Source organism: Aspergillus oryzae, chromosome 1, assembly GCF_000184455.2.
Source record: "Aspergillus oryzae RIB40 DNA, chromosome 1".
NCBI classification, from domain to species: Eukaryota; Fungi; Ascomycota; class Eurotiomycetes; order Eurotiales; family Aspergillaceae; genus Aspergillus; species Aspergillus oryzae.
In genome coordinates this window covers 566,146-580,934 of record NC_036435.1, presented here as the reverse complement: position 1 = coordinate 580,934, position 14,789 = coordinate 566,146, and the positions used below count along the sequence as shown (strand labels likewise).

At 49.2% G+C, this 14,789-nt stretch overlaps 4 protein-coding genes across 4 annotated transcripts; 2 read left to right on the top strand and 2 right to left on the bottom strand.

The window, feature by feature from the left end:
* Window positions 1-18: 18 nt before the first annotated feature.
* AO090009000214 (uncharacterized protein) lies at window positions 19-423 on the bottom strand (the record flags this gene model as incomplete). Its single annotated transcript, XM_001816655.3, has 2 exons — window positions 19-73; window positions 146-423. The coding sequence occupies 2 exons, from the start codon at window positions 421-423 to the stop codon at window positions 19-21; spliced, it is 333 nt and encodes a 110-aa protein (XP_001816707.1).
* A 2,199-nt stretch (window positions 424-2,622) lies between these two features.
* On the top strand, window positions 2,623-4,440 carry AO090009000213 (MFS transporter; the record flags this gene model as incomplete). Its single annotated transcript, XM_001816654.1, has 3 exons — window positions 2,623-2,998; window positions 3,058-4,067; window positions 4,144-4,440. The coding sequence occupies 3 exons, from the start codon at window positions 2,623-2,625 to the stop codon at window positions 4,438-4,440; spliced, it is 1,683 nt and encodes a 560-aa protein (XP_001816706.1).
* Window positions 4,441-7,688: 3,248 nt separating this feature from the next.
* AO090009000212 (PE repeat family protein) lies at window positions 7,689-11,970 on the top strand (the record flags this gene model as incomplete). Its single annotated transcript, XM_023234235.1, has 3 exons — window positions 7,689-7,929; window positions 8,070-8,321; window positions 8,372-11,970. 3 exons carry the CDS (start codon window positions 7,689-7,691, stop codon window positions 11,968-11,970), a joined length of 4,092 nt encoding a protein of 1,363 aa, XP_023088562.1.
* A 575-nt stretch (window positions 11,971-12,545) lies between these two features.
* On the bottom strand, window positions 12,546-14,485 carry AO090009000211 (gamma-glutamyltransferase family protein; the record flags this gene model as incomplete). The annotated part of the gene is made up of 3 exons (XM_023234228.1): window positions 12,546-13,832; window positions 13,925-14,339; window positions 14,409-14,485. The coding sequence occupies 3 exons, from the start codon at window positions 14,483-14,485 to the stop codon at window positions 12,546-12,548; spliced, it is 1,779 nt and encodes a 592-aa protein (XP_023088561.1).
* Between the last annotated feature and the right edge of the window lie 304 nt (window positions 14,486-14,789).

Sequence of the window (14,789 nt, the reverse complement as noted above, 5' to 3'; positions counted from 1 at the left end):
AAGGAGAAACAACTACACTCAAAAATCCTCCATCCTATAAACACCATAAGAAGGCTGCTCATACGGATGAGCCCTAGACAATACACAGAACAAGATAAGCGAACATAAACACTCTATACTCGATTCTTAATAAAAAAGAACTTACTTCTTCAATGCCTCAACAGCCTTTCTCGCAATATCCTCACCAGCACACAATGCCTCTACCCTGATCTCCTCCGTTGTCTCCAATTCGCCCACCTTCCCGATGTGCGGATTAGCTGCATCTCCAGGACGGAATTGAGAGGTTCCCGCAGTGGTCCAGCAGCACTCCGTGTAGTTCCCTTGGCCGGGGTAACGGCCCGCGCCTGCAGAAAAGATAGCCGTCTTGCAGGCTGATACGGCCGAGGGGGGCACGAAGAATACGAGTCTGAATCGGGGAGACATTTTGAGTATGTAGTGTGCTTTGGGGATTGGGGGCTGGCAGGTTGGATTTGATGGAATGTTGGGGGTTTGCGGTTGTGTTGATGTGGGGTTGTTCTGTTTGGGCGTTGTTTGGTGGGAGTTGCTGGTGGTTATTGGGGGTGCATATGTATGTATGTAGCAATTTTGTGGCTTGCTGGTATATTGATCCTCTATTATTGTGATTACTGTGTGCGCCAATCAAGTGTGCTCTCTATCTCTGGTGGCGATGTTAAAATATAAGACGAGATACATAAGCAGTACAAAGGGCTTCTAGGTATATGGTGGTGATTGGCCATTGGCTAGTCGACTGCTACTGTTGGGCACCGATGCAGACGGCACGGAGAGGGGAAACGGGATGTTTGCCTTGATAACACTATTATGGCTAATTGCATCTTAGTACCTTGGTGGCGTTTCATGGTTCAAGTGAGAATGGCTCTCTTCTGAGTTATTGCGTCCAAGCCAATTGTGAAATATAAATGCAGTGTTACAGATAGAAGTATGATTTTGGAACTGGCTAGAAAGAGGGGTTAGATGCTGTTCGTGATATATTTGCTTGCGGTATACTACAATTCTCAAATCAATTGCTTAGCGGCATTGAGGAAGACCTGTGGCCTAGAGATCTGGGCGTTTAGGGCAAGCCTCTCATTGGTCTTGAGAGGCCTGGGGATAATTATAGATGGGCTACGGAGTATAATCGGGCTGATCTACGTACACTACACTAGCTCTTATTGTAGGTTAATTCTTGGATTTGGACCCTGGTGCCTGCTTGGTCTTCCTCTATTTGTTGGCTGCTTGATCTGCAATCTGAAGGGCTGATCTATCTATCACAGCCCAAGATGCTTTTTGTGGACTCTGCTGGGTTTAAGCAGTAGTTGTTTCAACAGTCTCTTGATCATGATTGTGAGTAGTATGATAACAGTAACCGGAAACCGATGGTCTTGAGCTGCTTTCGAATAGGGCGAGTTGTTGAACATTAATAACTAGTACAGTCAATTAGTACTCAGTATAGCACTTTTGTATTGTTTCGATGCGAGACTGGAGATGCCAGTCCAATAGCCCCAGAGGCTTGTGGCTATAGTTAGCCCATCACAATCACATTAGCGACAATGACGTTCTTGATCTGGCCATCGTGGGTTGAAATGGAGTGTAGAGGGTAGAAGCAACTACATCATGGAGATTGCTCATACCGGAGTGTCTCTTTTATTATTTATTTGTACTCCGTGCAGTATCTACAACTTCTAAAGCGTCTGGGGTAGGAATGCTTGACCTCGGTAAACATGGTCAGGGCGCGACAGAACCCGCAAGCGGGACCCAACAGGGCTGCCGACTGGAGGGTCGGATGGAACGGCACGCCGTGACTTCACTGTGACTGGATATCCTGGCCCAGATTCGGTTCCACATTCCTCTTCATCATACTCCGGAGTTGACAGTTGCCAATAGCAATGCAATGCCCTACCCATGGTTATATGCGGTGCTTGAATGACACCAGAGAAAGCTTCTAGGAGTTTTACCTAAAGTTAGATACTGCTTTGCGGATTAATATCCGAAGCATTGAATCGATATGAATCATACTCCAGGAATCCTCAAAACCCACCCTTTATCAGGGCCCAGATACATGAGACTGTGAAGACCTACTCCGGAGTATAACGGCGCTAAGGTTATCAGAAAATTTTCAGTACCTGGAGATCAACACAACCCGCTTTGGAGTGGGGTTGGGAATCTCCATGCCATCTACACCTGCCTTTTTGATAATAATTGCCGATAAGAGAAAGGGATCTCCTACAAGCCTTGCAGCTTCCATATTCAAACAATTGCTTTTCTTCCTTCTTCCTTTTTGCCACATCTAACCTTTTTGCTTTGCCCCTTCGTCTCTCCGCTCACCTCTTTTTCATGTTCGATAGGAAGATGAGAATAGAGCATATCGCTATCCTTATATCTCGCTAATTAGATCTCCACGCTGCAAAGCGTTGACGCGGGCGTGTCCTTTCATCTATTGTTCGCGGTTTTTCTCTTTTTGTGCCGCAGTGAGGTTCAATTGACTTCTTGGCTAAATCGGAGGTGTGACTGGCAAACGGAGTACGTGATATGTGTCAACCATAATCATATTCCCTCAAATTTGAACTCTTTAAGTGAATTTATGCGCAATACAAAGAGTCTCAAGATAACCAGCCACGACGAACCATGGAAAAAGAAGGCACATCTGCCGGGATGCCGCCAGATTATACCCGCAGAGAGCATGAGAGACACGCGATGGATCCACCACAAAGGAGCACCACCGATACCGATAGTGATCTCCATTCCATATCACATGAGGACCATCCACCTCAAGCATTTGAAGGAAAAGATGAAGAATGCCGCCCTTCCTATGCCTCGGACACAAGCCGTGATGCTGCGGTTGTAGTGCCGCGACCGAATCGCAGAGGACTCTTTGGTCAGTTCACGCTGCTGGCGGAAGTTGAAAACCCGAAGACTTATTCTCGGAAGAAAAAATGGTTCGTCACTTTCATTGTTGCGTGGGCAGGAGCCACAGCCCCTATGGGAAGCGCAATACTCTTCCGTAAGTCGATTCCCTCTCTAACTTGGTCTTGATGAGACATGGTTATTTACTGCGTCTAGCTGCCCTCTCTCAGGTCACTAAAGAGTTAAACTCGACAACCACTGTGGCGAATCTCAATATATCGTTGTACATGCTTAGTATGTCAATCTTTCCATTATGGTGGTCATCTTTCAGTGAAAAGCTGGGGCGACGGACTATATACCTTGTATCCTTTTGCCTCTTCGTGATATTCAATGTTCTATGTGCTATTTCCAAGTCGATGGCCATGCTCATTGTCATGCGGATGCTCAGTGGTGGAGCTTCTGCTTCGGTCCAGGCGGTCGGAGCAGGGACAATTGCGGACCTATGGGAATCTCAAGAGAGAGGCCGTGCCATGGGGATATTCTACCTTGGACCATTATGCGGTCCGTTGGTGGCTCCTATTGTTGGAGGCGCTTTGGCTCAACGGTGGAAGTGGAGGAGTACATTATGGTTTCTAGCAGCTTATGGAGGCATAACCGTCGCGTTCATATTCTTTGCCCTTCCAGAGACGTTGATCTCGGCGAAATCCCCTAGTCCCAATACAAGTAACGAGCAACAGGAACCGATTGGACGTCGGCTGAGCCGAGTCTCTTCCCGGCAGGTTGTGGGGTTAACCACAAGGTGGCTGAAGGTCCTCAAGATGGCTCTCGTCGATCCGCTGAAAATCGTGCTTTATCTTCGATATCCACCAGTCCTACTAACGGTATACTACGCAAGTATCACGTTCGGCTCTCTTTATGTGTTGAATGTCAGTGTTGAACACACTTTCGGGAGCGATCCATACAACTTCACTACGATCCTTGTCGGTCTGCTCTATATCCCAAATTCTTTGGGCTATGTTGTCGCCAGTACATTTGGAGGGCGATGGATGGACAATATCATGCAGCGAGAAGCTAGAAAGGCACAAAGATATGATGAGAATGGCAATTTGATCTATCACCCCGAAGATCGCATGCGTGAGAATGCCTGGCTTGGTGCTTTTTTGTACCCTGCTGCGTTAATTTGGTATGGCTGGACCGCAGACCGGGGTGTATTCTGGCTTGTGCCGGTATGGCGTTCATTCCCTCCTCCCTTTTCATAATCTGTGCTCTATGGCTGGAGGAACTGATGGTTTATTTCCGCAGATGATTGCAAATTTCTTCTTTGGCATAGGATCTATGCTTATCTTTAGCATGGCAACGACGATGTTGACGGAATTCATGCCCAAGAAGGCTTCCTCGGGAGTCGCACTGAATAACTTCATGAGGAATATCTTCTCCTGCGTTGGCTCTTTGGTCACAGCTCCTATTATCGACGCCATTGGTAACGGATGGCTGTTTACTATACTCGGGATTGTTGCGTTTCTAAGCAGCTCTGTCCTGTTTGCGATGAAGGTCTTCGGGCCTCGTTGGAGAAAGTCGATGGATGCACTCAGGCATTGACAAGATTCGCCAAGTCCAGCTGTCTAATTGTGGGCCTTGTGAAGACGTGGCGTTCTAGAACTTCAAAAGATTAATCTTCTTCTTTTGTCCATTGTCAAGTTGGGCTGCTGCTATGCATTGTCATAAGCATGGTATGCATTCTGTATATAGCAGTCCTGCTATTTGTTTTGGTTGCAGGATCATCATCGCCCGCATCTCGCCATCTTGGAAGAGGCAAAATTAGGTACGAAAGGCTGGAACTGTGGATATGTCACATGGTTGGTCTGGATAATCACTATAATGCTCCCTGGATGATGTTGCTGTTTAAAGATACCCGAAGCATGAGTCATGTTATTTTTAGAGCTAATGTGAAGTTGAAAGTTGTCAGATACCTAAATTCGGAGGGTTACCTGTTCATGCCCTTTCATCATAGGTCCGTGGAATAACTCAGTGGGCAGCATCAAGTACGGAGTATTCCATGAATAGAGTTCATTGGGAGCAAAGGTAGCTGCCAAACGTGATCCACGAACAGTTCTTCCCATTTTCTCCTAAATTCCGTCTCAGTGACTGTCCAGCTGCTTATTTTCTCTCGCTTGATTCAGAGCCAGCCACCGGAGCGAGACAACGAGCAGGATGGAGACCGATCTGACCTGTCTTAGCTTCTTTATATTCTTGTCTAGGTGATTCTAGTCAGTTATCGTACCCACATGCTGCCTGAGACCGACATTTGAGGTGCATGGGATGGAGTCGATGATCCTCCCGTATACTATCGATATAGATCGTGTAACTACGAACTAGGCCCATAATAGAAACCACGCATTGACCCGAGCAGCGCTAGGGTAGCTCGGACCAAGACGGCGAAATGCGTAACGAAGCCATAGGCCATTATTGTCCTGCATTAACTTACTGGCATGGTCATCATGGTCAGGCGGGGGCATACAAGGATTCACGTAAGGCAAAAAGTACATATCTGGGCCGCTGCATTGAGCGCCGTGGGATGATGTTCGGGTCCTACACCCTACTATTGGTCCGTGAAGATCATACCTATGCGATGAAGGTTCTCGAGGGTGTCAGACTCTCCCCCTACGCCGTAAACGTTCCAGTACAAGATGTATGGAACATGTGGTGGGAAACGGTGCCTTGCCGATGCATGTTACGTCAGGGCATTCACTATGCTTTGCACCCCGTCGACCAGCCGGGCTCGACGATACTGCAGAGATCTAGGGCAGTCGATTCGATGTGAATGCTAGCTGTTCGATTCTGAATGGAAGCTTTAATCTCGCAACGATAGATCTTTCGCGATGTGAAAGGGGTATTGGCCTGTCGAACGCTAGCTGTCCATAGTGGGATGGATCTCGATGATGGCGCCGTCCATTGTGTGGAGGGATTAATTGCTGGCAGCTTCGGTTTTTAGCCAAGGGACGTATCTAGTCTAGCGTTGTTGGTTTGGTACATTCTCGAAATTTAGTGACTCTGTTTGTGATTCTTCCGATATCGATGGATCTGCTTGTGGGCGCACGACAGCCATTCACCGGCCGCCAGAACAGCGCGCCTCACTTTCTTTGTGGATGCCACAGGCCTTCGGTCAGTCCACTCTGTAATGATCCTTTTTCGGCTGATTTTCGGTTGGCTATTCTGTAATTGTGTCAATTGAATTATTTTTTCTTTTTTCCTCGTTCATAAGATCACAGGATCAAATATTAATTGTAAGGTTTCTTAATTTTTGTCTCTGCGATAAATCCCGCCGTTCAATTGATGAGGAACGGGAGGGAAAGAAGAGGGTGGTTACGGTTACAAAACAGTGACATCCACTAATCTCCATTAGGCGGTCCAGTGATCAACGGCACTTGCTGAACTGTTCATGTGTGGAGAAAGGCAACTAAACTTCTCTCTGTGTTTCATCCCATCTCTCATCACTTTTTCACCATCCGAAGGGTAGTTGCTACAGTAATTTGAGGGTCCGCCCTGTTCCATCTTCCTTAGCTGCAGCCAATCCCTCCCTAATTGTTAGGGTTATTAAGGCCCGGGACCCATTCGGACGCTGCGTCCAATTTGCTGCCGCTGCCCGGAGCAGGCGTCGGGCAGAAATCCTCTGATTGATTAGCAGAGATGCAGTATACGGAGTACACAGCATGAATTACGGAGTAGTACTAATGGTCTCTAGCATCATTGTTGCATCTCGCCTCCATCTGTAATGCTAGATGGACGGCGTTTCGCTGCCCATTAACAAAAGATTCTAGTCTTGGCTGGCTGTGATCGCTTTGCGTTGGTCTGGTATCGCCAATTAGCCTTACTTTGCTATCCCAGTCCTTTTTGGCTGCCCTGGTGGTTTTCACCATGACGCGTCGACTAGCATCCAGTCCAAATGGAGTGTCTGTGGACTAAAAAACCGACGGGCAGAAAGACCCCATAAGAAAAAAAAGAAAAAGCAAAAAAAAAAAGCCAATTCCAACCGATCAGTGGCACCACCCCCACTAATACTACAGATTGTATGGAGTACCCAATTTTCTATTCTGAGTATGGTGCTTTCCCTTCTGGATCATCTACTCCTCACCAGGCCCGCCGCCACTGCTTGCTACTGCAAGCTTCTCATGCAGATGACAGTCTTCCGGTTTTCTCCCTGCCCCAGTGATGCTTGCCGGAAATACGCCCACTTTCTATCTCTGTCCACTGTGTTATGGGACCCGTGAGACGTGGCCCAATAGAAGATTATGCCGTTGGGCAGTTCGTCAATGATATCCCCAACCCCCATGCCCGAACTGCAGCTCGAAATTGTCCCGTCCAACTGGGTCGTGGATGAAGTTCGATACGTCGCCTCGCTTGGTTCTCGAAAAGGACTGTTTGCGGACTGGCGCACATTTGCTGCTTGTACTTTTTGCCTTCAAGCCAATACGTCAGGGTCTGTCCGAACCTGACCGTTCACATTCCATCTCGGTTCATACTCCATTCTGATCCGTCGCCCCCCTGTTCTTTTATTTTCTTATTCCCTTTGCCCCTGGCCCTGTCTAGACCCCAACAGGCGGTTGATCAAAGCTCCCTCGATTGACCTATATCTAGTGCCCAGTTCCCACTCTAATTGAGGTCATTCAGATTTGTACAACATTACTGATTCGATGCTATGGCCAAGAAAGGAGGAAAGAATAAGAAGAAGAACAACAACAACAATAACAATAAGCAACGGCTACCAGTGAACGACAATCAATTATCAAACCCAGAGAGCAATCCTCCTATCGAGCCCGCCCCGGAAACGGCGGTTGAATCTACAGAAAATGGGGAAACCGATCCAGTATACACAGCTTCCCAAATTTGAGTACCAGACTTTCGATCGTCAATATCAGACCTTCGACCGTCATACTTTGCAATTTTCATTCTATCCTGTCGCTTCTACATCAACAGACGATCTGACACCTGACAATGATCAGGGCAACAACCCCGCTGAGGCAGGAAATGCTCCAGAAGAAGGATCAAGTAGTTCCTCGACTGACACTGCATCATCTTCTGAGGCTGCAGGTAAGCTCATACATAAGTCTTCCCTTTTCCATTGCCTTGTGTGGTCCATGACCATGGAAGCTCCTCTTCCCTTATCTTGATCAATGTGTTGTTAGCAATGGCCGTTGCCTTATTGTGCTTTCCTTACTAAAGATGTGTAGAATCGTCTGAAGCCACAACGCCGTCCCCCGATCCTGTAGAGAGCTCCGGTGAGCCTGCTGCTGAGCCAGTCGAAGAAAAGATAGAGCCTGCTGCAGAAGCCGACGATGTGACGCAAACGCCCAAGGATGAGAGCGCTTCAGATGACAAGAAAGACGAGTTACCAGCCGAGGGCTCTGCTCAAAACGCAGAAGCGGAACAGGACGCCACAGATGCAAGCACCCCTGAGCAAGATGATCAAGAGCCGAAGAATGGTATGCTCCAGACAATGCCAGTGCACACAGTCAGCTGACCTTACTTATAGATACCGGCGTCTCAGAAGATGGTCCCGCTGCCGAGTCAGATAAACCCGCACCTGAGAACGGAGAAGCTGCGGAACAAGTATGTGAAGATGCTAAGGCAGAAGAAGAATCGGCAACCAAAGAGAAGGATAACCTTGACGACGGCTCCAAAGAGACCGAGATAGTAGAGGCTCTTCCTGAAGAGGAAACGAGTAGCCCACCTACAGATGCTGAAGCTACTCCGCAGCCTGCAGATGAGCCCGCAAATCCCGATGAGACAGGCAACTCTTCATCCGATGCACCAGCAACAGATTCAAATACCGAAGATCACCCATCTGACCCTGCACCCGGAACCGAAGCATCGACCGAAAAGGCGCCAACAGATGAACCGACAGCTACAGAGACTCAAGAGGAAAGTACAGCTTCAGCCAACCCTGACATTGACGCCGAACCAAATCCAGCGGACTCTACTGATAAGGTAGAGTCGGAATCTGCGGAAACGCCAGTTGATGAAGCTGCCGCGGATGGGGAGGGTAAAGAGAGTCCCCCGGCAGAACATGCGGAAGCCGTACCCGCTATCGAAGAGCCTGCGCCTGTAGATACCAATGAAGGCGCAGCCTCAGGCAAAGGCAAGAAGGGAAAGAAGAACAAGAAAAAGAAGAAGAAGGGCGCTACCGCAGTGGAAGAGCTCCCCCCCACTCCCCCGCCTGAGGAACCGGAACAGGTCCAGGATCCTGCTGTCGCTGAAGCAGAAGTTGAATCTGAGGTCAAGGAAACAGACACAGCAGCAGCGCTAAGTACGGATGAGATAAATGACAACCCGGCAGAAGACACCGCTGAACCCGGCTCACCTCCCAATGAAGACCAAGCCGATGCTGGAGCAGATGCTGCTAGTGACGATAAGAACCCTGAACCTACGGCAGCGGAGCCCACTTCTGAAGAGCCCGTTCCCGAAGAACCTTCCGTTGATAAGCCTAGCGAGGAGTCTGCTACCCTGGAAGATGCCGAGCATGTTACAGATTTATCTGAAGAACCTCCAGTCGAGCTATCTCCAGAAGAAGGAGCTCCTGAAACAGAAGGATCCCCGGAGGCAGTATCTGAGGAACCGCCAAAAGAGGAGCCAACGGAAGAGATTGTACCTGAGGGGGCTGAGGACAGTGCTAGTGCTGGTGAAGTGACTGCAGAGGTCTCCACAACCGACGAAAAGTCTTCTGAAAAAGAAAAGCCGATCGGAGAGCCAGCCAACACGGAAGCCGCTGAGCAAACACCGGCTGATGAGGGAGTGGACGAGGCAGCAGAGCCCGCAGCTGAAGAAACTCCTGCAGAAGTTTTAGCCAACAATGAAGAAGCAGGAAGTGACGAACATCCCACCGATGCAGAAGCTTCCGGAGAAACACAAGTTGAGACACCAGCTACTACACCAGAGCCACAGGAAGATCTAGTGGAAGAAGAAAGGGCAGAAGAGGAGGGCTCCGAGGAAACCTCCCCAGTTATTGACGCTCCTGTGGAGAAGTCCAACGATCAGGAAGCTTTGTTGGAGGAAGCGGATGCCTCCAAGGAAATTTCTGCTGCAGATGCGCCGGAAGAAATGGTCTCAGAAGAGCCCACCACTGCGGAGGAGGCTCAGGCTGATGATCCTTCTCCTACCACTGAATCTGTTGCAGAAGAACCTGCTCCGGCGGCAGAGCCTCCTGTTGCCGAAGAAGCTCCTGTCACCGAGGAACCTGCTGCTGCTGAAGAGATTCTTGTCGAGGAAGCGCCTGCTGCCGAGGAACTGCCTGTCACTGACGAGGCTCCTGCTGCCGAAGAGGCTCCAACTACTGAACCTGCCGTCACTGAAGAGGCTCCCATCGAAGAAGCCCCTGCAGAAAAGACGCCCCTCGCAGAAGAAGCCCCTGCTGCTGCCGAAGAAGCTCCCGAGCCACCCACTACTCAAGAAGCTCCCGCGGCTGAATCTGCTGTCACTGAAGAAGTTCACGTTGAGGAAGCACCTGTTGAAGAGTCACCTGTTGCTGAGGAGCCACTTGTAACTAAGGAAGTGCCTTCTGAAGAAGCCCCTGTTGTTGAAGAATCTCCCGTTGTTGAGGATGAGCCTGTTGAGGAAACACCTATTCCCGAAGCAGCACCTGTTATTGAAGAAGCTCCTGCTCCCGAAGCAGCACCTATTGCTAAAGAAGCTCCTGCTGTTGAGGAACCTGTTCCCGAAGAAGCTCCAGTAACTGAAGAACCTGTTAGTGCCGAAGAAGTCGCTGTTGAAGAAGCGCCCGCGCCATCTGTATCGAGAGGAGTCACCGTCGACGAAGCCCTAGATGTTGCAGAAGCCCCAGTGGAAGAGACCCCCGTTGAAGAGGCTCCCGCTGAAGAAACCCCTGCCGCTGTAGAGCCTCCTGTTGCCGATGACGTCCCTCCCGCTGAAGCTCCTGTGCAACCTGCTCCGGAAGACACTCCATCTGAAGAACCTGAGCAAGTTGAGGAACCTGCAGCGGACCCGCATGTCATTGAGTCAGCACCAGCTGATCCTATTATCATTGAACGCGCCCCCGCTAGCGATGATACACCTACTGAAGATACTGTCACCGACGAACCAGCTGTCGGTGAGGTACCTTTAGAAGAGCCAGACCTTGAAGATTCAGCCGCTGAAAGAGAGCTGTCCGAAGAGGCAACAGACCCTACAAGCGAATACCCAGATACCGTTGATTCCCTCAAAGATGACCCCTCGACCACGACCGAAGCTGCCGCTGGAATTGCAGCTGGAGCCGCAGCCGCAGCCGCAGCCGCCGGTTTGGCTCATGGCCACAGAAAGAAAAAGCGACGAACGGCCGACATGGACCGTGAGCGTCACTCCAAGAGGTCCTCTGACGACTATCCACCTCGACTGGAACGACAGAAAAGTACTAAACATGGCGGTATCTTCACAAACCGATGGGCGGAAGCCTTGGATGAGGCGAAGCGGCAGCATGAGAAGAAGATCAGATCTGAGGAGAGACGGAAAGATAAGACGGTTATAGTGAAAAGGGAGCCAGGCCGTTCATCAGGACGCGAGAAAGAGCACGAGCGGGTAAGACGGTCCGAACGCACCGAGCGCTCTGCAAGAGAAAAAGAACCTGTGCCTGTCAAAACAAGACCCAAACACTCAGAACACTCTAGCAGCAGTGATCGCGAGCGAAGTGGAAGCTCTTCCTCAAGACACGCGCAGTCCTCAACGCCAAAGCCCAGAGCTTTTCTGAAGTACATGACATCAGGAGAGTCAGACACCAAACCCCTACTGAAGATCAACGGCGACAAAGCCGCCGCAAACATCTATGAGCCTCATAGGAGATCTTCTACGAGCCGTTCTCATGGCCATCGCCACTCTCACGAGGGACGAGGCTCCACTGAACGCTCCAGTGGGTCTCACCAGACCGACGAAGAAGATCGAGCTCGACGTGAAGCTCGTAGAGCTCGCAGAAAAGCCGATGAAGAGGAGCAGGCAAAACAAAAAGAAGAGCCTGAGCAACGTCATCACCGTCATAGCGGAGAAGGACATCATCGTCACCATCGACACAAACGTGCTCCGTCTCCTCCACGGAGCGGAAGTTCCAAACTAAAAGGCTTTTTCAAGTCTGCTATTGCTGCATACTGAAAACCCATTATTCTATATTCTATTCCTTTTCTTTTTTCTCTTTCTCCATTTTTCCTTCGTTTTCTCTTTGCTTCTTCCCTTTCCTTCCCCATACATTTTAAAAAGATCATTCTTTATTCCAGTGTGGCCTTTGTTTCTTTTCAAGATATCGTTTCTGCTTTAGCATTTATTTCATGTAAAGCCCCTTTTTGGTTGTTTGTTTTTTCCCTTCCTGTTTTATGATTGAATCATAGCATAGCGTTCAGGTAAAGGAGGCATAGCAAAGGTGTTATCTTTTCTGTTATGTACTTACCTGTCTGAATACTTTTCTTTCATGTTGATAGCCATTTTATACTTTATTTCATATGATGTGATATCAATACTATCTTTTAACATTACCCATTACACCAGTTCAAACTCAGTGACTACCTCCCCTACTTCAAAAACTCCAAAGTTAGACATCCCCAGACATCTCTAACGGAGGGAAGCTATACAGGTGACCTTCAGGGCAATCTGAATCGTAGATTCAGATTTATGTGATCTTTTTGATGTTGTGGAATATCGGGCCCTGGCGATATCTCTTACAACATAATACATCACAGCACCGGAATAGCCATTCCATCTCCTCTCTGGTCACTTCCTGCGCTGTAGACCAATTGCCCATCGTCATAGTGGCAGCGAATAATCTGTCCCCTACCAAACATGCCTCTCTCCCATCCTTTCAATACCTTTACTTGGTGACCGAGACGCTTCAGGCCTTCGACAGCCTCGTCGCTGATCCCTTCCTCCACGTAGACACTGCGATCCACGGGCTTTCCTAGCTCTGGTGAGCCAGCAGCGATACAGATTCTCGGTGAGTCCAACGCCGCCTGTGGGTGATAGTTAAATGCAAGCATATTGAGTAGCACCTGAACATGACCCTGGGGCTGCATGAAGCCACCCATGACACCATACACTGAGTGCAAAGAACCATCAGAGACGTTGGTGATCATGGCAGGAATAATCGTATGGTATGGCCGTTTCCGTGGGGCCAGGGCATTTGGGTGACCTGGCACTAGAGAGAAATTGGCTCCGCGATTTTGCAACGTAAATCCGCACCCCTTCGGGATGATACCAGAGCCAAATCCGGCGTAATTACTATTGATAAACGAGATGCCGTTACCCTCCTTGTCTGTCACTGCAAAGTAGACAGTATCGCAATGGTTGTGGGCTGGGCTGCCGTGGTCAAGGATATCAGTTGCCTTGTCCGGGTTAAACAGTTTTGCCCTCTCGGCCAGGTAGGCTGGAGAGATAAGTTCGCTAGTTGGTACCTTCTCCACGTCAGGGTCCGTGACCCACCAAGATGCATCAGCGAACGCTATACGCAGACTTTCAATAACTGCATGGAGATATTCAGCAGAGTTGTGCTGGGCCTCTGTGAACTTTGGAATCTTGCCCATCTTTTCAAGTTCCTCAAGGATTCCCAACGCCATGAGAGCAACGATTCCCTGCCCATTTGGTGGGTGCTCCCAAATCTCCACTCCTTGGTTGTCTTCACCATCCGTTCCAGCAGTCTGCTTCTCGGCGATGCTCTGTCCAGTGAACTTGAGGGAGATCGCTTCCGTCTCTTGGGTCCCAATCTCTGCGTGGGATTTCAGATCTTCTAGAGTAAGGTATCCTCCCAGATCTTGCACAACTTTCACCAGCTCCTCTGCAACCCGCCCTTCATAAAATCCTTTCTTGCCATTTGCCGCAAGAGATCGGAAGGTCTGGGCCAGCGTAGGATTTTTCAAGATTTCACCAGGAAGAGGGGATCTGACCCCATCTTTAGCCTTCTGGTCTGGCTTGAGCATCTCATGTGCATTTGGGGATGCCTGTCGAAGGAGATCTTCACCTTCTCGCCACTTTCATTTATTGCCCATCAGTCCACATTCTGATATAACGTGACATTGCATGACTCAGTTGAGAAGGTCCGAGGAGGGAGTGTTTCACTTACAAAAAAGGACGATAATTCGGATACAGGGAAACCATTCTCGCCAAGTTCAATAGCTGGAAGTAGGATCTGCTCCAAAGACAGTTTACCACTTCCAAATTTCTCTATGGTGTCAACCCACCCTGCAGCTGCGCCGGGAGTTGTCACCGCGTGAACACTCTTCATAGGAATGGTTCCAGCGTCATTTGGGCCGACATTCAAGTCTTTCCGGATCTTCTCTAGCGTAGCATTCGCAGGGTACCGCCCAGATCCATTAAGGGAGTGAACTCTCTTCGTTTTGACATCGTAAAATAGACAGAACATATCTCCTCCAATACCCGTTGATGAGGGTTCGGTGATGTTCAATGCAGCGGCTATCGACCATATTGTGTCAGCTTCGTTTGATTGTACCGACAAGATTGACATTACGTACCCACAGCTATGGCAGCATCCTTTCTTAACCGTTAGTATGCACCGGACGAAAGGAGAATTGAGTGTAAAAACATACTGCAGCATTTCCTCCCTGTTGCAGAATTCTTTGGCCCGCAGCAGCTGCCAAAGGCTGGGTACAAGTGACGATCCCATTTGTGCTATGCACAGTACTTCTCCGACTCGTGAATGGAACGAAGTCGGGGTTCAGTCTAGAGTAGACGGCTTTCGAATTGAGGGGCATTTTGGGTTGAACTATTTGCTTCTGCGGTCGTCGTGAAATAAGGCCTTACCCATAGGAAGGATACACCGAGAGAACGAGAAGGCAACTTGTGTTCCTTTAGTACGATCGAGGGGCCTTCGGCCGAGATATTAGTTATAGGCTTCCCCATAGTTAGTTTCCTTTACCCCGCCGAGTTGTCTTCGGAAGGCACCGTATAGTTGGAGTCATCGTATCTTA